Source organism: Martes martes (genome assembly GCF_963455335.1).
Source record: "Martes martes genome assembly, chromosome: 4".
NCBI lineage: Eukaryota > Metazoa > Chordata > Mammalia > Carnivora > Mustelidae > Martes > Martes martes.
In genome coordinates this window covers 34,507,386-34,529,819 of record NC_137891.1, presented here as the reverse complement: position 1 = coordinate 34,529,819, position 22,434 = coordinate 34,507,386, and the positions used below count along the sequence as shown (strand labels likewise).

Genomic DNA, 22,434 nt, shown 5'->3' with positions numbered 1-22,434 from the left:
CAGAAGTGGGCACCAATAAAATACTAGTAGCATTTTCCATGTAAGAACTTTAAGTTAAAAAAATAATTAAAATACACAGCACTGCTCTACATAAATGTCCTTTTCCCAGGCCAAAGACAAACCCAAACCCTAGGCCATAAGGTACTATTTCCATGTACTTGGTTTTACACTTACTTGGCATTTGGGTGATTACGTGCGATTTTCTTCAACTCAACTTCATTGTCACATGTCATGATATTCACTCCAATCTTTGCTGCATACTTTATTTGAGACACTTGCTTGCAAGGACTTATATAAATGATGTTTTCTGGAGACACACCCAATTCTTGCACTAAAGCCATTTCAGTCTATAAAAACACATTTTAAAGTGTCATCTAAAAGGCAACATTTCTATTACTTTTCATTTAATTACTACTTTATACTATCTTTGTTAAAATCCTTCAAAAAGGTATAAGAGAAATAAGGTATAAGAGGTATAAGGTATAAGGTATAAATAAGGTATAAGAGAGAAATCTCATGGTTTAGAATAATTTTGCTTTCATCAGAAGTTAACAGTCTAGCTAGCTCCTGCCTAAGAATGAGGAACAAAAAGTTCTTGATTAAAGATTAAAAAAAAAAAAAAAGGCTTTTTAAAGTCTCATCTCACTGAAACTTTCCTTTCATTGGTACACCTGAAAAGTTTGTACATTTCCATTAGGCTGAGAATTTACACAAGAACTTAAAAACATCTGCAAGTGAAACTTCCCTGCAATTTTTCTAACTAAGTTAAAGTGAGTTCTAAAATGTTGCATTTCAGTGACAAAATAATGAAAAATACTTACTTTACTGGAGCAAGCAAATCCAGTTCCAAGAGCTGCCAAAATCTCAAGTACAGCTGGAGTGGAGTTGCACTTTACTGTGTAGAATGGCTTGATCTGAGCCACTATGTTCTGCCACTGACTGTGTTTCTTCACAATCTTTCCAAGATCTCCCACAAAAAATGCATTTTTCCCTGTCTGTTGTGATCGTGGGGAAAAAAAAAAAATCAAACAACTATTGAAAATAAAGTACCATAAGTAGTAAAGAACTCCCTTTTTCCTCCACAAATGAGCCAAGATACACACTTACATACACTTCCACATTTATGGCTTAAGAGCCATTAAGATAGATTCAGCAAACACAGGAAAATCCAAACAACTTTCTTTTTAAACTTGACTTTTTGCTATGCTAAGCTGGCACATAAAATATTCTTTACTTTGCTTTTTTTGAAAATGTTATCAATTATAGGGACTTTCTACTTTATAACTGCCTCCATTTAGGGGGACTAGAGGAGGAGGAGACCACCTGTTTCCTTCCATGCTTTGCTAAGCTGTTTAAAGTATTCACTTTGGTAGTTCAGGATCTAATTTCCTATTACAGTGAGTAGAATCAGGAACGTTAAACAAAATAAGCTGTATATCTCCATTATAAATTGCACCTAACGACAGGATGGTAAAACAACAAAGCAACACAACTTAAACAATGTTTAAGGAGACAAAGTTGGTAGAGAAGACAAAGAGAATGACAAAATTGTATTTAAAAAATACAGAAGCACCCTGAATGTCAAATAAACCTGAGTAAGGATATTCTTCCCTCAAAAATAAAAACAGATTTTTATTAGGGATCTGGGGAGATCAGTAATGATTTTAACAGGGTTACTCTAGGGGTCAAAGGATTGTAACGTGTCAGGCAAAGTGTAAATCACTCAATGCTGGATGGCAGACAATAATCTTATTTATAACACACAACACATAAATATTGTTTGAAAAGCCATGAAGACAGCATTACTGCTTTCAATTCTTTAATACACACTTGAAAATGTACACTACTGTAACATATTGACCAGGAAACAGGATTGGAAATTATGGTTTTTGCATGGCAGATATGGGACAGTTATACTCAAGTTACTCCATCCTTTCAAGATATGCCATTCCTAATATTTTAAAATTTTTTTTTTTTTAATTTATTTATTTGTTAGAGAGCGAGCGAGCACAGGCAGACAGAGTGGTAGGCAGAGGCAGAGGGAGAAGCAGGCTCCCCACGGAGCAAGGAGCCCGATGTGGGACTCGATCCCAGGACGCCGGGATCATGACCTGAGCTGAAGGCAGCTGCTTAACCAACTGAGCCACCCAGGCGTCCCATTCCTAATATTTTAGAAACAGAAAATTTATTTTCACTTTAATAAAAAAAAAAATGAAGATGAAGAAGAGGAGGAAGAGGCCATTATGGCTACCAGCAAGAGAACTGGGACTTAAAAACAACTCACAAGATGTTCAGTTGTAATCACTTTTGAGCCATTTAATTAGATAACAATGTTAGGAGAGATTTCAGACTAACCCTTACTAAATGCTACTGAATGTTGGATAATTCAAGATTGTGGGACAAGAATGAATGAAAGGAGTATTTCAAAGATCATTATCTGGCCCACAAAGAATGTTGCAAAAATTAGATAAGAGAGCTCAGCATTACTTCCACTAGGAGGTTCTCTAGTGACAGGAAAGAATTAACTACAGAATGGTTTGGTTATACAATAGACTGAACAGTATGGCAAGTGTCAATCCCCGCCCCCCCAAATTTTGATGGCAGTGGAAAGAGAAAGGGATTTTGCTGAGATGTGGGGAGATTTGAGCACATCTGTAAAGGTTAAGAAGTTTTTTGGTATTCTATTACTGAATACCAGTAACACGAAAACAATTCTTCAACAAGTTTGAGGAATATGGGAAATTAGCCCCAACAAAGAAACAAATTTTATCAGTAAGGCAATAAAGATAATTCTATCACTAAGTACAAAACAAAAATAATCTTAAGTAACAGTGAGTAGGAGTCTGTAGAAGCGGACACTTGGTGTAGTAGAGAGTAAGCATTCAGTTAAGTCATCAAATTCTCATCCAACATACAACCAAGATTATCTGAAATACAAATTATTATCTACTCCAGCATATAGTTGAGGAAAATAAGTAAGAAGCCAATTAGTGACTAGGAGGACAGCAACGTAACAAAAAAATAAAACATACAAGAGTTGGGTGCTAAAACGCAGAGCAGAGAAAGAACTATAAGGAAGCCTTTTTTTTAATGTGGGCTAGAAAGAAAACCTCATCACTACTCAAGGGAAGTGGGGGCATCAAATTAAGACAACTTGGGTAAGTTAACATCTGAAAAAAGTACTTTTATCAGACTAACATCTTGGAAATAGAGCAATGTTTTAGAATTCAGAAATTTATAAACACTGTATCTGAGAAATATGATATGGCGCACTTACCAGGGTATGTTCATAAACATAGTTATCAATAACATTTCCAAGGTTTGTTCCTTCATCCAACAGGCCAACGGAGTAGTTTGCATCGTCAAGAAATCCTTTCATCTCAGCCGTATTCCACAAAGCCGAAAGTCATAAACCAGGAAAAACAAGAAGACGGGCCACCAAGCCTTATGTCTGGGTCCTTAGAATATGCAACAAACTGTCAAAATAGAAGTTTTTTCAAAATCTGTATTATTTCACTAGTTAACCTTAGCGTAGTTGTCAATGCAAGTGTGCTAAATGCCCAATTAAGTGAGGAATCTGTGATCACTTAACACTTGCACACTGGATCATTTGAAATCTTGTAGTGCCCACTTTAAAGTGAATGTGTACTTTATACATTTAAAAAAACTGAGCTCAATATGACAATTTAAGATAATCCACACATGTGCAGTTTATTCCCAGTCAATATGGTCACCTTATTTACGCAGGGTTGTAGATCTAGTCTGTTATTATTCATCTTGCTTTTTTTCCTAACACATAAGAAATTTCAGGAAAAATTCATTCTAAGTAAATAAAACTAGTGAAATACCTATCTGCAGCCAAGAAATTAAAATACTGGGGCGCCTGGGTGGCTCAGTGGGTTAAAGCCTCTGCTTTCGGCTCAGGTCATCATGGTCTCAGGGTCCTGGGATCAAGCCCCGCATCAGGCTCTGCTCAGCAGGGAGCCTGCTTCCTCCTCTCTCTGCCTGCCTCTCTGCCTACTTGTGATCTCTGTCTGTCCAATAAAATCTTAAAAAAAATAAAATAAAATACTGGCCTAAGCTTCAATACACTGCCAGCCACATCCCATGGCATGCTAACAGGTAACTACAGATACAGGTCTTCTAAATTCTACAGCAGGTGAGAAAGTAAAGTAACAGCAATGGGTGGGAGTAGAGTGACTTTAGCAGACCATCGATAGCTTTGAAACAGACTGCATAGCTCTCACCTCCAGCTGAAAATGGTACCAGCTACACCAGGTTAGCAATGTTAAAGTTTCTTATGAAGTAAGCAGAAATCTTTATTGGACTAGAAGTCAGAAAGACTCACATGGTTGTGGCTCTATCATTTAATAATTACATGATCCTAGTTCAATTTCTCTAAATTTCAGTTAATTATATTAACTTTGTCAAAAGGCTGCTGTAAATATATTATATATGTATATATAGCACATATGAATAAAAAACACTTAAGTGTTGCTTCAGAACAGAGCTAAAATTAAATTGCCAATCGCCAGAAACACAAAAATGCCACCATAATTTAAAACTAGGTATAAGCTAGGCACTTGGTACATCCTAAACCATTTAGTAAGAACTCTAAAAAGGCAGACTAAATCTAACCCCTTTCCTATGAAGAAATCTTTCCCTTACCCCAGATCACCCATTCTCCTCTGAGTAGCATAGACTGTTCTATCTTCTTTGCTGAATTCACTGGTCCTTAAAGGCTGGTTTAGGCAAGAATTTCTTTTAACATAAATAAAAAGTCCATTACCAAAACAAGTCCTCCAGACATGATACTACTCACATCTGGTACTGATTTCTGGTTGCCACATTAATAATGCGCACAGGCCATCTTTTGGCCATCTATTTCAAAACTTGCACAGCCTTTCCTGTCATTCTTGATTCTCCCTTTCCCTCCCTCCAAGGCCGCTGTATGTGTTCACCTTTAGTGATGGCCCTCATCTGAAAGGTATACTCCATTTCAATAGTTTTCAAAGGGTCAGATTTTTTAATGCACCAAAACAAACTCCTCAATAAGCCATATTAATCAAATTCCATGACAACCAATACTTAGTTTTTAACTTTAAAACACTAACAACTTCATTTCCAAATAGTCAACTACATTCAGTTTAGCTCACAAAACCTCTTTCAAGCAACAGCAGAAACAGAAAAATTAAGGATATTTTACAAAAGGAGTTAACTTAGGCATATCTAAGTGAGACTTATTATTTATGAAGTAAAACTGTAGCCTGGACATTCTCTAAAGGTTGTTTTATCAGGAGTGATGTAAACCTGTGCCCAGAAAGCAGACATTTTAGGCCTGAGGATACATTATTTATTTTAAACAACCTTTAATAATTAAAGGGAATATCCAACTATGCACTAAGGGAAAAGAGAAAAGATAAAGGTTACTTATTTAAAAGAAAAAAAAAATCAATTCAAAGGTAGGTATGAGAAAGTACAGCAGGAACTTTCAGTTAAGTTTAGCATTACAAATCTTTATGGTCAAACACCTCTCATTTATATTATCAATAATAAAAAATACGTAAGACCTTCAGCCCAATATTTCAGCTACGTATTTAACTGGGAACCTCAGGTTATTAATCATGGACCTCCAAGGCAACTGCTGCCAAAAAGTCTAGTTTAAAGTCACAAAGATATGTACCTCAATTTCCGACAGCTGCAGTCCTTACAGAAAGGGTGATTCTCCTCTATCTTCAGGATTCTCAGTACTTAAAAACATCAGACCCCTTCCATCCAGTCTTACTTACCTGCTGAATGCCTACATTCTTAACAGCAAACATTTTTTAGGGCAACGTGCCACGCACTGTTTTAAGTACTTTATACTTATTAATTTTCTCAATCCTTAAAACCATAATAACGGTATTACCACCATTTTAGAGTGAAGACACTGAGGCACAGAACAATTAGCTCTAGAGATGCTGATGATCAAATTATGTGTAAAACGAAAAAAATCTGGGGTGCCTGGGTGGCTCAGTCATTAAGCATCTGCCTCTGGCTCGGGTCATGATCCCAGCATCCTAGATCAAGCCCCATGTCAGGCTCCCTGCTCAGCGAGGAGCCTGCTTCTCCCTCTCTAGCTCCCCTGTGCTTGTGTTCACTCTTCAAGCTATCTCTCTCAGTTATAAATAAATTTTAAAATCTTTAAAAAAAAAAAATAAAAGGAAAAAAATTTGTCTCCCAAGCACCCCCACCCTTAGAAAAGAGGTTTCCTTTTTTTAGAAACCCAACAGTAACTCTCAGTCTGATAGAGCTTTATCGTATTTCCATAATCAAGTAACCATTTCTCAGATATGCAAATTCCCAGTTCTAATAATAAATAAACTAAATTCACATACGGTATGAAAATATCCTGTTACACCTACCCATATCCTTTTAGCCTTTATAGTTATTTTCTAGATTTTTAACTTTGTTGTTCCTTCTGCATCTTTTGTCTAATTCTCAGGTAAACCCCAAAAGTGAAATTGTTTTTTCCAGGGACACCTGGGTGGCTCAGTCGGTTAAGCGTCTGCCTTTGGCTCAGATAATGAACCCAGGGTCCCCAGATCAAGTCCCACATTGGGCTCCTTGTTCAGCAGGGAGCCTGCTTTTCCTGCTTTGTGCTCTCTCTCTGACAAATAAATAAAATCTCTGAAATTACTTTTTCTTTTAACCCATTTTATCAACTGTCTATTTACATGAAACAACGTGCACCCATTTTAACAAATGTATACACCTACATAGCCACTTCTATGAACTTGAGTTCCCTTATGTTCCTTTTGCAGTGAATCCCCAATCTACTTTAGCTAACCACTGAGCTGTCACTATAGATCAAACTTTTGTAGAGGTGAAATAATTTTTAAAATATAACCCAGAACTAAAACAGGTGACAAATAATGAATGACATGAATAAAAATATTGGAAAGCGCACCCTGCTCTAAGTGAGGAATGGCTGTGAAATCGCTGTATTATCACTGAAATGCAACTCTCACTTCAAACGTAACCATAGTGTTAGTTCACAAATCCCTTCTTAACTCACAAAAGGACTCTGATGGAAAAATAAAATTCACTTACTATATTGGCAGTACTTAACAAAAAGAATGAAGGGACTAACACACCCAAACCACAAAAACAGATGTAGTATGTGTAACATTATTTGATTTCCTCAATTTTACTGAGCACTGCAATAAAATTGTTAAACCAGCACTAACAAAGCCTATACATAAAAGACAGTGGATGTGAGCTCTATCTCCCTTTACCTTGGATGGTCCCTGAGGGTTTTTTCATGCTCCAGTAATTCCCAGCTCAGTATAATTGCTCACAAACAGGTGGACAAAGGTGTCACAACTCTTAAGAATGGGGAGTTCTTAAGCTTGGGATTTGGCTTGTGACAGAGAACTCCTTCAAAGTATTGAAAAAGATGGTCCATTGTTCACATTTTTAAAAGGAGCCCCAATGGGGCGCCTGGATGGCTCAGTGGGTTAAAGCCTCTGCCTTCAGTTCAGGTCATGATCCCAGGGCCCTGGGATCGAGCCCCCCTTCGGGCTCTCTGCTCAGCAGGGAGCCTGCTTCCTCCTCTCTCTCTCTGCCTACTTGTGATTTCTGTCTGCCAGATAAATAAATAAAATCTTTAAAAAATAAATAAAATAAAATAAAAGGAGCCCCAAAACAGGATACAAAAGTGACTCACATATAAATGCAAAGCTCAACTGTCAGTTACTGTTAAAAACTAAAAGTCATCCCCAGGAAAAACTATTACCTCTAAAGCATATGCAAAACATAAAGACCTTCGGGTGAGAAACTGTCTAACACATTCTGAACTAACAAACCCTTTGTTCAAATGAAATGTCACTTGGAAGCCCAAGATTTCTAACAACTAAAAAGACTGAAAGTAAAAAAGACTGAAGTAGATGGTTAAGGGTAGGCTGGTTCTTTCTTTCCTACCCCCTGTATTTACCCCAATCTCACTGAAAGAAAGAGTCCTAAAAATAGTTCATAATTGTACCTCCATTAGCCTTTGCCTACCTTTCTTAACAGGTTAGCAAAAAATATTTTAAAGCTCCACTATCTCTAAAAGGTTTATGTTCTACATTTCTGCCTCAAAGCACTAAAGAAGTGTTTTGCTAGTTTTCCAAGAGGCATTTAAAGTTACTTGATGTTAAACCGAAAATCTAGGACATATACAGCATGTCCTACAGAACCAAAATGAAAATATAAGTGCATATGTGTTGTGGGTGAGCAGAGTTTATATTATATATCAGATCTGCCAAGTTAATCCACCTCAATTTTAAATCCCACAGGGAATTTCCAGACACCTCACCATTAAGGATGCCCTCAAACCCAGGTAATGCCAAACTTCACCCCAATCCCCCAGTCCTGAGTGTTCATTTCCAAAAGACACTGCACCATTTTTTATGGCTTATAAATCAGAAATGGGACTGATTTACTGGCTCCAACACATTAGGACATATTATGTGGTCAGCTGCTAGACACTGAACTGTTTAAACTTCAGAAATATCTACTCTACGTAAATCTTGGATTTCCAAATGGAGCAAATTCATTTTTCATAAAACCTATGAAGTTTATTTTTTATCAACAGACACTAGGAAGTATTCTCTACTTACAAGCCTTCAAGCCATGTTCACAACCAAACACCTTACCAATGTATGGTGAAAGCAAGCTCAGCTTCTTTCACGCTAATATAATTGCTGTAATCACAATACTACTTTTGTAAGTAATATCCTCTTAGATACTGTAGCTGGGGAGAAAAAAGTGTTTAACATTCCTTATTTACGCCTTCATACTGGTGCTTTCTGATAACACATTTTTTTTTTTTTTTTTAATGAAGAGCTGCCAAAGAAACAAAAGGCTTCAAAGAACTGCGCACTGCTCCCTGGAGCCTTCCATGAGGCCGCTGAGTCCTCATGTTCACTGAGAGTGTAGCTCCAAGAGTAGTGGCTGCAGCAGCTGGGCACTTGCCTTGTTACACACCTGCTACAAAGGCTTCTATAGTTGATTGTACTTCAGAAGAAACTGATACATCTCTCAAATAATCACAAGATAATTCTGGCAGCAACAGCCCACTTGACACCAAGCTGGATGAATATGAGTCTTGGATTTCTGAAGTGAAGACCTCCCTGGAAGTAGAACAGGGAGAGCTGAAAGGTTGAGAGTACTGTTTCAGATACATGTAAGCAGGAAACCCAACCTTAATATATCAACCACTTTTCTAAAAGGACGCTTACTCATTAAAGAATGAGAACTTGAGATATTTTGAAATTATAACCACTACTGTAAAGAAGACTAAAAGCATTTTTTTGTTGTTTTTTAATATATGATTTGAGGACTTAAAACTCAGCTCACAGCTTTAACAATAGATACAATGCTGTCAAAGTCACCTCTGCATTCTAACTCTGAGAGAGATGTTACTTACCATATAGAACGCCTTTGGGCAAAAGAACATTAGAAGAGGAGTCTCAAAGATGACTTTGGCATTATAGATGCGAGGCCTAGAAGGTTCAAACTACCAGAAACAGTGACAGGAAGCTACATAATGGAGATGGTACAAACTTCCAATAAATTGTGAGGACCGTTAAGATCATGTGGATTATTGCCATACTGGACTGAAAGTAAGTGATGGATAACAGCAATAACCTATACTGAGTACTCGGAGCCTGCTTCAATCAACAGTAAGTGGAAAGCCAGTAATGGCAATAAACATCCTTAAAGTTACTTTTCAGGTAATGAGGTAAAAAAAAAAAAAAAAAAGAAGAAGAAGAAAGAAAAAACAAAACAAAACCCTGACAACCCTAAAGGAAGATTATTAAAGGTTATTGCTGAAAAATTATTTTAAAAGAGCAAGAATAGGAGACACATTAAGGGTGGGGGAAAAAACCCCAAAAGAAACGAACCCAACAGGCTAAGTTTCAAGTGCCTAGGTAAAAGCTGACCCATGGCATATCTCAAGATTCTAAAAATACATCTTAATGAGAAAACAAAACACAGGATTTTAATACCCATATACTTTTACACATGGAATAGCAAGATTAAGCTCCCTTTAAAAAATGTGTCTTGACTATTTGATGTGAAGGCTAATTTTTTCTTGAGTAAGTGTTATGTACCTCACACAAGTAAAAATATTTAAATCCCTCTTGGTAATTAAGATGCAGTATCATTAAAGAAAACTACTGTAATACAACATGAACAGGAAATACATAGCTGTATTAATCTTGAGCTTTCTGAGCTTTATTGATGTAGTATAGGGAATAACTCTTTAAACAAATGCACTTAATTACTATTTTGATTACCTTATAGGGCAGATCTCACTGTCACTTCTCCAAGAAGATTATATATAAAACCCATGTGCAATATAATGACTACAGCAAATACAAGGTTAAGAAATAAAATACCTTACAATCCTATACATCTTTCCCAGGTGGCAGTGGTTGCATGTCCCCTAAGCATGTTCATACTTTTCTAATCATCATTTCCTTGTGCTTTAATAGTTTTATGTTCTATATGCCCCTAAAACATTGGCTTTACTGGTTCTAAACTATAAATAGCATCCCTGTTATTTTTCTACCACGACTGACTTCTTTTGTTTAACTTTATAGTGCAAACAGAAATGACCAGAGTCCATCAATTTTCACTGCTGTGTCGTATTTTGTGTAGATATACCATTTATTTACCTGAACTGGGTCTATGGGTTATTTCCCACATTACTTATAATATTATCTATGACATAATTTCTATTTTTTATGTACCTAAGAGACAGTGCTATTCAAACTATGGCCTTCAAACTAGATGATCCAGAAGTTAAGAACCAAGCAGTACACTACTTTACACTGTGGTACAAGAGACTAGCTTACTGAGTGGCAGCTTAGGTAGCAGTGGTCTAGAGCTACATAGAACTGCTAGGTTTTTAGTGAAAAAATGGTCTTCAACTCTTGCTCATTTTTCCTTTCTTAGGGCTTTTTTGTGCTTTTTACTTGTGGGAGCTCTTCATGAATTTAGGATAGCAGATATCTCATTTGGAGAATTATTTCGGCATTTTTTTTTTACAGTGTCCATGTTGAACATACTAAGACCCCTTCCTACTTTTGGTCATGCCCAAAAGAACACCATGTTGACCAGATGACCATGTTCAACCTAGATAAGAAGATACAACACTTATTTAGGAACTCTTTATAAACCGGCATCAGAGGATCCTTGCAGCAAAAAGCAAGAAATAGATGAAAAGCAGCAGCATGTATTCAACATAAACCTAATAATGTCTGCATAAGCAAATAAATCATAGTAGGGAATTCTATCCTAACAGCATGGTAAAGAATTCAACAAATTAGAAAAAAAAAATCAGCTAAAATATAAAACTGAAAAGCCATTACAAGTTAAAAGTTTTTTATTAAATATAAGAGAACATCTATTTCTTATGATTCTTACTAATTTATGTTTTAAGATTACAGGTACTCATGTTCACAGTAACACTACCTTAGAGAAACACTGTCAAGAATTTTCTATTGATAACTGAAATTTTATCATTACTCAAAACAATAGCATTAGCCACATATAGCTCCCCAGCACTCACAATGTGGCTCATGCAACTGAGAACTGAATTTTAAATTTTATTCAGTTTTAATTTTTAAAATTTAAATAGCCACCTGGCTAGTGGCTACTGTACTGAACAGAGCAGTGCTAGAGGATGCTATTTTCACAAGAAATTTTAAACTTTTAAGGATCAGGTCCACACACATCACAGATTAAAACCACCCCACCTCCAGATAACTTTGTTCATGGTAACAAAGATCAATTCACAAGTTTACAAAGTTAAACTGTAGGGGCACAAAAAGTAACAAACTCCACAGCAAGTTCAGAAGAGATTTAAAATGTGTTTACATAAGATAATGAAGAAAAGGCCAAAAGTTCAGAGAGGAGCATTCGAAAATAATTTGTTATCTTGGGTCCTTCTTCAAGTCAAGTAGTTACAGGCATTTAAGACCTTATGGTGGCTGAGTATGGCCCAGACAGGCTGAACATCAGTCTAATCCTTTTAACTCAGTATGCTGCACAAATATTTTCTATTCATGCCATAACGTTCCTCACATTACTCAGTGGAATAGAGGAAAGGATGGCTAAATCTTTGCTTCAGTTAGCTTGTGACAAATTGCTTAAGCGTGCAAGGATGACCCTGGAATGGAGGTGAAAGACAAAAAAATACTGGTTTCCCAAGCCTTACCAATGTGAGAGCACCTCCCCTGCAACAGCCTCCTTAGGGTTCTCTGAACAATGGCCAACGCAGAATAGCCTATTTACCTAGATTTTATGGTTTACAAGGTACAAATGCCTTATTCACTCCTAACTGGAATTAAGTGTCTCAAAATTTCAGGGGGAGAGGGGAAGTCTCAAAAACACTGAAATAAGACTATGTAAAGGGAGCATAATGGAACACAAAAATTGGTAGCCATTATTAATTCTCCTGGCTCAACTGTCTTTTGTAATAAACGCAAGAACCATTTTATCCCCTTTAAAAACTGATCTATACTGCCTTCCAGTCTTTTTGGCCCTCACAGAAAAGATCCTAAATTTGCCTAAAGAAAAAAAGCCACATTCCCCAAACACTTTTATTCACTAACATATCTTCACATTGTGCTTGTACAGAATACTTTCCTGCTAATTTACACCAGCAGTGAGGAACCATCAAGTACTATCTTATGTATGCCAGGGGATACACATACTTTAAAAATTGTGTATTTCAAGGATAGCAGTTTTTATTCCGGTGTTTTTTTTTTTTTTGTCAAAGAGCACCAACAACCATTAATGAATGTTCTGTTGAATTTGTTTGCATCACAGAATCTGTAAATTACCCAAACTAAATGTTCTCCATAGTAAATAAAAAACCTGACTTTACTGACAACAGCAAAACATGAGAAAACAATACTAATAAATTCATACAGAACATTTTTCCCTTAGTTAAAATAATTCCAATTTAGTTAGGGTAGATCTTATTAAGGCATATGTAAATATCACCAATCAGGAGACAAAAAAGGAGTATTTAAAATGCTGAGGATTCTTATGAAGTTTCTATTTGAACATGGTCAACTACTGAAAAGCAGGTAAAATATTTTAGACAAATTTTAAGAGCCCATTTATTTTTTTTTTAAAGATTTTATTTATTTATTTGTCAGAGAGAGTGAGCACAGGCAGACAGAGGCAGGCAGAGGCAGAGGGAGAAGCAGGCTCCCTGCTGAGCAAGGAGCCCGATGTGGGACTCGATCCCAGAACGCTGGGATCATGACCTGAACCGAAGGCAGCCGCTTAACCAACTGAGCCACCCAGGCGTCCCTTAAGAGCCCATTTAAACCACTCAATTAACTGAAACCTATTTCTAGATTTAGATACACCTTTTAAAAACTATGTGGTAATGATTAATTCAATCCAACTTTATTACCAGTTCTGCTAATAAAAGTAGTTGGTTAGAAGAGAATTTAGTTTTCTGGTATGCCTGAGTGGCTCAGTCAGTTAAGCGGCTGCCTTCAGCTCAAGTCATGATCCTAGAGTTCTAGGATTAAATCTTGCATTGGGCTTCTCCCTCTGCCTGCTCTGCCAGGTGTTCCTCCTGCTTGTGTGCACGCGCACACTCTCTCTCTCTGTTAAATAAATAAACTCTTAAAAAAAGAGAATTTAGTTTTCTGGAAAGGACTATTTAAAATCTTTCCATTAGGCTACTTAATTAATTATAAAACAGTGACAGCTAAAATAACTTGAGAATCACCCCACGGGGAAAAAACACACCAGCATAAAGCCCTGAAGAACTTTTTTAAAGGCATTAAACCTAACTTTGAAGGGAAATCCTAGAGCTTAGACCATTTGTATAGAACTAGTGGAGTATTACACTGTTCAAAGAGAGTTCACATAGCTGTATGCTTTACTATGCCAAGTTATTTTCCACAAAAGCAAGTGTGTTAAGCCCTTTTAATGACTTCTGGTTTTCCAACAGTACTATTGGTCCCCAGGATTTTAATGTCTAGTATAACTGCTATCTAAGGACATTTCTGGAATGTAGAACTTTCTCTTACCATTTCTACTAATTCCAGTCAAGAACCTTTGGAGTCACATCTTTTCTCAATTTAAAATTTCTCAGATTTTAGAATGATACTATAGTACACACGTACGTACACACACACACACACACACACACACACACAAACATTCTCCAGGAGGCCAAGATAACAACCTCTAATCACAGTATTTCTACAACAAAATTTAGGAATATCGGCACTAAATGGAATAAGATAAAAACAGCACCAGCTCCAATCAAGGTTTTGTTCCCAAATTAGTTTAGTTTGCGTCTAGAAAGCTATAAAAATTTTTTTCAAGTAACTTTTAGACTTCAGAATTATATACATGAAGGATTGTGGACCTGTAACTTTATAGCAAAGCTTCAAGTACAGTTTTGTTCAACAGAATAGTATACATTGTACCTGGACATAATAAATCAGTTACTCCAACTGCCAGAAACTGCAGAATAAATATCTTTAGTATATTCTGCCTGTGTTCATCCACCCCCAAAAGGAGTAAACTATGGACTTTCCATATAATTAATACTACATTATTATTATTTAGTATTTTAGTATAATTAATACTACATTAATTATTTTAAATAAAAACTACTTTCCTAGATTTGGCAGAATCATTTATTAACCTTGTATCAGTTCACAGATACAAGTTTAAGAGGAAACATCGCTAAAAGTATTAATACATTATATTTACATTAAAGAGACTTCAATTAAAAGCCTGCCTACTAGATGCCAACTAGACCCCACCCCAGAAAAGTTAAATCTCCAAGCCAATGTGCATGAAATATTAGATATTTTGGAAATAGAACAGATGACTAACAACAATTAAGAGATAACTGACTTGGTACTGAGATGGCAGTAACAGCGCTTCTCTCTACCATGCATGCAAGCCACCTGGTTAACACACAGCTTGAGTCAGGTTTGGGTAGGGTGGAGATTCTGCATTTGTTACAGATGATGCTATAATCCCCAAACCCACATTACATTAACAAGGGGTGCTTAATACACTCAAAAATGAAAAATAATTGTTACCAGTTTAGGGCTAAAGGAACTGTTCTAGTTTTAGCTATGATTTAAAAAATAAGCAGTTTGCTCAAAATCACATAGCTAGGAGAAAGCCAGTATGAGAAATCCTCCAGTCAGGTTTCTGTCAATAGAACTTTCAAGAAATCCTACTATTTAAACTGTTTATTTCCCCCTCTCTTTAGCTTTGCAAATGTGCTGAGAAGGTCTAATTTAACTTAATTTAATTAGATAGAACATTTTTATTTCATAGAATCTATTTAACATCAGACTACAGAAACACTAAATTGATACCCTGAAGCTTACTGAAAACTTCAATTATTTCCTCCAAGTTTCCGGACAACCTAGAAACAAACCTTAAAACCTAAATGTCAATAATAAGAAACCTATAATAAATTAACAGAACTATACAAATCTAGCAGCACAAATTAAAAGAATATTTTTCTGTAGTATTATATTTTGCACCAAGTTTTAAGTAGAGTCCAAATTTATCCAAGAAAATCTGTTCAGAAAGTGACATGCTGGGAGACATACATTTATCATCTCTCAGTAAGTCCTCTAAAAACAACCAATTTTTCCCCACAAGCTGAGTATTACATAAAGTCATTTTATAAAAACAATTATTAACTCAGGTAATTACATTATACCTGGCAAGATGCTCAAACTATTAAACAAGAATATTCACCTCTTATATCCCATGCTGTGGGGGCACATAGCTTCAGTGAGTGGTATGAAGAACAGAATCTTTCGCTCTATTTAAATATGTCTCTCTTTTCCAATTAAGCCCAAATACTTAAAAATTCACCAAGTTTAACAGGTGAATGATAGAACAAACCACTGCCTACACCTTAAATTAAAAACAAACAAGAATACAAAATCTCTCCAACTTATATTAAAACCTGGATTTCCTAAAACGTGGGCTTGTGGTATGTACTTAAGTATAGTAATACTTGTTAAGTACTCAAAATAAATTAAGTGATCCAATCACTGGTAAACAATGCATACAAAATTGAATCAGTATACCCTATAATTGTCAAGCCTTTATTTTTAGAACTTTTAAAAAAGATCTTTAAAAGTTACTTTACTTTAAGAGATAAGTACACTTTCAAGTATTGAAAAAAACTGAGCAACAAGAACTCTCCTTTACTTCAATCTTACAAGACCCCTAGCTTAGATGTGAAAATACTTACATGGACAAGTTAGGAGATGGAACCCCCCTATCATCAGCTAGGTTCCCAAGGTGGCTCAGCGTTGAAGTCGAACTGCTCTCTATACAGCACTTCTCCTAGGCCCTCTGGATAGTTGTATACTTGGTCAGAAAGTTCGCCCTAAAGAATGAAATAGAAGCAGTAGTAAATGGTCCTAATTAAAAAAGGAAAAGGTTGTGCTTCAATAGATTAAATTGACTTAAAAATTAACTGTAGGAATAAGTTTGTTTTAGAAGAGCGTTTCACTAATCACATTGCACAAATGTTTTCAAAGGGTTTAACAAAACACTTTCCCCTGTAGTAAAAATTTCCAAACTGCTATAGTACAAAATTCACAAAGCCAGATATCATGATCCACTTACTGACTTGGTATATCTACCTACTCAGTTTCCAGCCTTCATCTAATTTCATTTTCGCTTTTATTTATCCTCTAAAAACCCAAATTTCTAAGTGGCCTAAAATTGAAAATTTCCAAGTACCCTTATTAACCTGACATACAATGTGCTGGCATGATCTGTAATTTGGATCTACTCAGAACATTTCTTACTCTCCAAATTCCAAATTTTTTAAAGTGTAAAATCTTACTACATACCAAAAAGATCTATGACTTAGCTGGATACATCATGTATGTGAAATAACACTTGATACCTGCTTTGTACATTAGACAAGTAACTTGAAGTTTGCACCTCTCTTCCTTATACCTTAACCTATCTAGACTTAAGTCTACAATCACTAGAACAACATACGAATGTTTAAAGTGCTTAGCATGTTACAAAACGCTAAGTTTTAGCAATGGTTATTACCTATTACAGTTTCCTTAGATGGACTTTCTCACCTCTAAACTGCTATAGTCTGTACTTCTAATCATAATCAGGTGGCTGCTTTTTTTTTTTTTTTTTAATTTGACAGAGAGAGAGAGATCACAAGTAGGGAGAGGCAGGCAGAGAGAGAGAGAGAGGAGGAAGCAGGCTCCCCGCCGAGCAGAGAGCCTGATGCGGGACTCGATCTCAGGACCCTGAGATCATGACCCGAGCCAAACGCAGAGGCTTAACCCACTGAGCCACCCCGCCCCAGGTGGTTGCTACTTTAAAGCAATATATCCTGACAGCATTTGCTAAAAAGGGTGATAAGGAGGAAACCAGAAAATTAAACTAGAAATTAGCATGTTAAGGATCAGAGAAATTTCAGAAGTACTCTAGACATCTTTAAAACATCTCAAAAAAAAAATGTTTTAAAAATAAAGCATCTCTCATCTCCACCAGAATACATCATCCTGTGGTCTTTCAGCCTACTAAGAGAATCTGCTCACACACATAGATGAGTCAAGAACCCATACCAACATGTAATAGGGATTACAACCTTACATTAGATTCCAAATAATATGCTCCCAACAAAACAAAGATTTTTGATTCTTCGCACACCAAGATAACTTTAAAAATATATTAAAAGCTGACAAATGCTGGAGACAGAGACAGAGTTTATTCCAAGTATCCTAAGTAAGGAATAGTTTAAGTATCCTGGGTGAGACACTCTCATCTCCATCCCTCCCCCAAGTATCCACACAGCTATTTTGCTTAATGCAACCCAAGAGCAGTGACGTATGACGTTAAGGATATTAAACTTCAAACATTCAAAAATGTTCTTCAGCATGATCTCTAAAACATTCCCATCTAACAAAAAGATACTAAGGAAATGAAGGCCCTAAAATATCAAAGGCACATTTTAGTAAAATAAAAGGGGTACACAGGGTAAGAGGGCCATTTACATAGAGAATAAATAGACTATTTGTACAATTAAACCAAAAAGAAATTAAATGAAAATGTGGAGAAAAGGAGGTATAGGAAAAGATAATTATTCTCATTTAGAATGGAACGTGTAATCAGTTGTAGCATGAACAAGACTGCAATCTAGTTCTTTAACCGAAGAAAATGTCTCTTGTTACTTCTGGATGAGCAAGCACAGGGAGAACTAGTCTTGACTAGCCAGCAGTAGGTTACTAACCCCCTCCAACACACACAAAACCCAAAACCTTCCCAACACCTTTACAGTAATTACCCCAAAGCCTGGTGGCCCCAAATTATCAGTATTTCTCTGAATGACACACAGCAATTGCCTTTACCAATGACTTTTAAAGTTGCCATGTGGTATTTTTTCCAAACCCCCCAAATTCCAGTCTAATTATGAGAAAAATATTGGACAAGCCAAACAGGGGGGCATTCTACTGGATATCTGGCCAATACTTCTCTAGGCTGTCAAGCACAGGACAAAGTTAAGAAACGGTCATACAGATCAGAGAGAACTGGGGAAGACATGACAATTGAACATAATGTGGTACCATGGATTATCCTGGAACAGAAAAAGGACATTAAAAACTGATGAAATTCAAATAAAATCTGCAGTTTAGTTAATAGTAATTCATTAAAGTCTCTTTTAGTTTTCACAGATGTACCACAGTAAGATGCTAATTAATAATGTGAACTCGGTGAGAGAAGTACACAGCTCTGTACTACCTGTGCAACTTTTCTATAAATCTAATATTCCAAAATAGTTTATTTTATAAGATCAGGCAAAGTATTCACATAATGGACTACCACTGAGAAATAAAAGTAACAACCTACTGATTTATGTACCATGGATGAATAAAAAAAACCTGCTGAGGGGTGCCTGGGTGGCTCGGTGGGTTAAGCCTCTGCCTTCAGCTCAGGTCATGGTCTCAGAGTCCTGGGATCAAGCCCAGCATCCGGCTCTCTGCTCAGCGGGGAGCCTGCTTCCCCCTCTCTCTGCCTGCCTCTCTGCCTACTTGTGATCTCTCTGTGTCAAATAAATAAATAAAATCCTAAAAAAAAAAAAAAAACCTGCTGAGGGGTGCCTGGGTGGCTCAGTGGGTTAAAGCCTCTGCTTTGGGCTCAGGTCATGATCTCAGGGTCCTGGGATCGAGTCCCACATCTGGCTCTCTGCTCAGCAGGGAGCCTGCTTCCCCCTCTCTCTGCCTGCCTGTCTACTTGTGATCTCTGTCAAAAAAAATAAATAAATAAAATCTTAAAAAAAAAAACCCTGCTGAGTTAAAGCCTTTTACACAAATTAATGCTTAACAGTTTAATTCCATTTACATGGAAGTTCTAGAGCAGACAAAACTAATCTATGGTTTAAAAAAAAAAATCAGAATCCTGGTTGCCTCTGGAAAGGACGGTGTGTGGCATTTGAAGGCACAAAAGAAGTTTCTGGGGTGAGGGCAAAGCTCGGTATCTTGACAGGTTTGGATCACACAACTCTATTTTTTTGGGTCAAAACTCATAAAATGATTGACTTAAATCTGTGCATTTTACGGGTCACGTGAATTTTATCCGAAGCTTTTTTTAAAGGAATAAACGGTATTAAACTATGATATGTGCTTATGAACTGAAGTTAGAGGTGTGGCGTATTCTGGCATCTCCAACTTTGAAATACACGGAAAAATGAGATGAGTTGATAAAAAAGACTGCAGGATGGCAAATAAAATGCTGTTAAATGCATCTAGGAGAAGGTACAATTCTTAAGCCTTCTATGTTCGAAAGAAAACGTATAAATTAAACCTGAGTGGCAAAAAAGACGACACTGATTACTTGATTACTGCACCTATTATCTCATATTTAATCATTAGGAGCCTATCCTTCCTACTAAATGTAAACTCCTCAGGGCTTCTTTGCCTTCCATGACCAGCACCTACACTCGCATTTGTAAAAGAAATTAAAGATTAGGGCCTGCCCGACAATCACTGGCTATATTTCTGCCAGGTTCGTTCCATCAACTCCTCCCCATCACAGAGCACTTCTCTCTCCCATAAGAGTCCTCAGGTTCCCACCCAAGCTGGGGGCTTAAAGGTGGAAACACCACGGAACATAAAACATCTTAACTGATCCAAGGTGCCACTAAGAAACCCAGGTAATCTGAACATCATGGGTGTAAACTGTGTACCCGACCTCAGGTTTCCGAGCCAGCAGTGTAGCCCAAGAAACATACACGCTCAAGAAATATTTTGGGCCAGAGTTAAAACACGTCACCATCATTCCGGCTGGCAGTCAAAATAGTACTTGATAAGCCACCCAAGCCTACCGTTCTCCTTCTCACTGCCGGGGAATAGTGGCGCGGACGGGAAAACGAAGCCATGGTGACTAATCCTCAGGCTCCAGGAGGTGACTGAGGTGAGTGAAGGCGACTTGGCCCAATCAGGAGCGCCGCAGGGGGCGGAGCAGCAGCCGCGAGGCTTCCAGAAGGGGCCAAAGGCCTCTCCCTCGCTACCTGACACCGGGGCTTCCCTGCCTCCGGCCCCGAGTGGCGTCAACTTTCCTCCACCAGAGGGGGGCCGCACTCCCCGCAGCCCCCAAGAACCCGTCCTCCTCCGGCAGCTGTCACAGGAGGCCGCCGCCAGGCCCGCCCCACTCCATTCATAAGGCCCCAGCCGTAGCAGCCCTTCGCGCCGCCTGCGGGGATACCGGAGGCGACCGCGCGACCGGGCTCCGGGCCGGGGTTGCGGGACCAGGGCCCCTCAAGGCTGCGACCCGGCCCCCTCCCCGGAAACAGCAATGCACCACGGGAGAGGGGTGGGGGCCGCACGCCGCCAGGAGACGACGCCGACCCCCGGCGGAGACCCCCGCGAGCGCCCCCACACGCACACGCCCCCTCGCTTTAACCGCAGCGGCTCCAGCTCGGTCGAGCGGCAGGCGGCCGCCTGAGGGCCCCGAAGCGAGCCCGCCACCCCAGCCCGCCGCGCCGCCGCCGCGGAGGGACCGACCGCCGCCACACACACCGCCGTCCGCCATGTTCGAGGCAGCCGGCCGCGGGGCGCTGCGGGGCCGCCGGCCGGGCTGCGGGGCCCAGCCGGCAGGTACCCGGCAGCTCCCCGAGGCGGCTCCGCGCCCCCGCGCCCCTCGGGTCGGTACTCACGTGAGATAACGGCCCAAAGAGTCGGGTAAAGCGTCTTCTCTTTTTCGGCGGAATTTTTAAAGAGGGATGTGGTTACCTTGAGCAGAAATACCCAAGGCGGCCTGGGCCATAGGCTGCGGGGACGACGTGGGGGAAAAAGCGCGGCACCGACACCAGCTGTGCAGCAGTGGCGGCGGCGGCCGAAGGGAGAAATAGAACAACGCGGGTAAAAGAAGAATGGCGAGGACTGGGTGGGGAGAGAATTCGGCCTCGTCACACTGCAGAGCCGAAGAACGAGAAAGGATGAGAAGAGGCAGAGAAGGAGAGGAAAAAAAAAGGAAACACCGCAGCCGAGCTAAAAGCCGGAGTGTGGGAAGGCGGCGCCGGCGACGCCAGTATTTATAGTGAGGGGGCGGGGCCTGGTGACGTCACAGCCGGCCGGGCGGCCGCGCGAGCTGGGCGGAGCCGGACTGCGGCCCGGGGCGAAGGGAGGGAGCGGAAGAGAAAGGCATGAGACGAGGACGGGGCTTGGGAGGGGGCGATAGGGGGCGGGGCAGGACGGGCGACCCCGGGTGCAGGTGCCCACCGCCTGGTGGCTTCCCGCCCTCTCGCGGGCCGCGGTTCCTCCGCCCGCGGAGCTCCTGGCGCGCGGATGGGGGCGGTCGAGGGAAAAGAACGCGCCTGGGTCGGAGCGCAGCGTTGCCCCGCGCCTCCACCCCTTAGGCGCCTACGCTCACGCTTGTCGCTGGCCCCCGCGCACTGGGAGTTGGGCCCGGTTCTCTGGCGACCACGACGCGGGGGGTTATCCCGGGCCACGGGCGGCGGCACGCGTGCACTGCCTGAAGAGGCTGTAAGGGAGGCCTGTGAAGGCCTTCGCCGGAACTCCCCCCTCGAAAGCACTACGCTATTTGAGGGTTCCGCAGGCTATGCCTGGGGACTGCCCTCCCAGGGTGAGATTTCAGCACCGCTCTCCTTAATGGCTGGGATGGGTGGGCCCAGTGCTGGTGAGGTTACAGAGCCTTGTGCTCACGTGAAAATGTCCCAGTGCTTGTATGTTACAATATGGTGCTGTAGTTTTTTTTAAGGAGTGTGGCCTCTGTGCCCTCATTTAAAGGGTTGGTGCAGTCACACCCAGTCCTTATTAATGAAGGACCCGTGTTGGAGAGAGGATTACTGATGTTAGAAACGCACAATACTTTAATCCTCCACCT

The 22,434-nt window shown here is 39.4% G+C and overlaps 1 protein-coding gene across 4 annotated transcripts in view; it reads right to left on the bottom strand.

Moving 5' to 3' along the window:
* AZIN1 (antizyme inhibitor 1) overlaps positions 1-21,597 on the bottom strand; it is a 32,031-nt gene extending 10,434 nt beyond the window's left edge. For 2 of the 4 annotated variants that reach the window (XM_080800642.1, XM_080800644.1), the window contains exons 1-6: positions 21,245-21,597; positions 16,304-16,441; positions 9,010-9,155; positions 3,278-3,476; positions 822-995; positions 175-347 (exon numbers count right to left, since the gene is read on the bottom strand). In XM_080800642.1, coding sequence (XP_080656768.1) covers positions 175-347; positions 822-995; positions 3,278-3,379 — 449 coding nt within the window. In that variant the 5' untranslated portion in view covers positions 3,380-3,476; positions 9,010-9,155; positions 16,304-16,441; positions 21,245-21,597. Of the gene's footprint in view, positions 1-174; positions 348-821; positions 996-3,277; positions 3,477-9,009; positions 9,177-16,303; positions 16,442-21,244 lie in introns of all 4 variants that reach the window. The other 2 variants (XM_080800643.1, XM_080800641.1) reach the window with 2 other exon arrangements.
* Between the last annotated feature and the right edge of the window lie 837 nt (positions 21,598-22,434).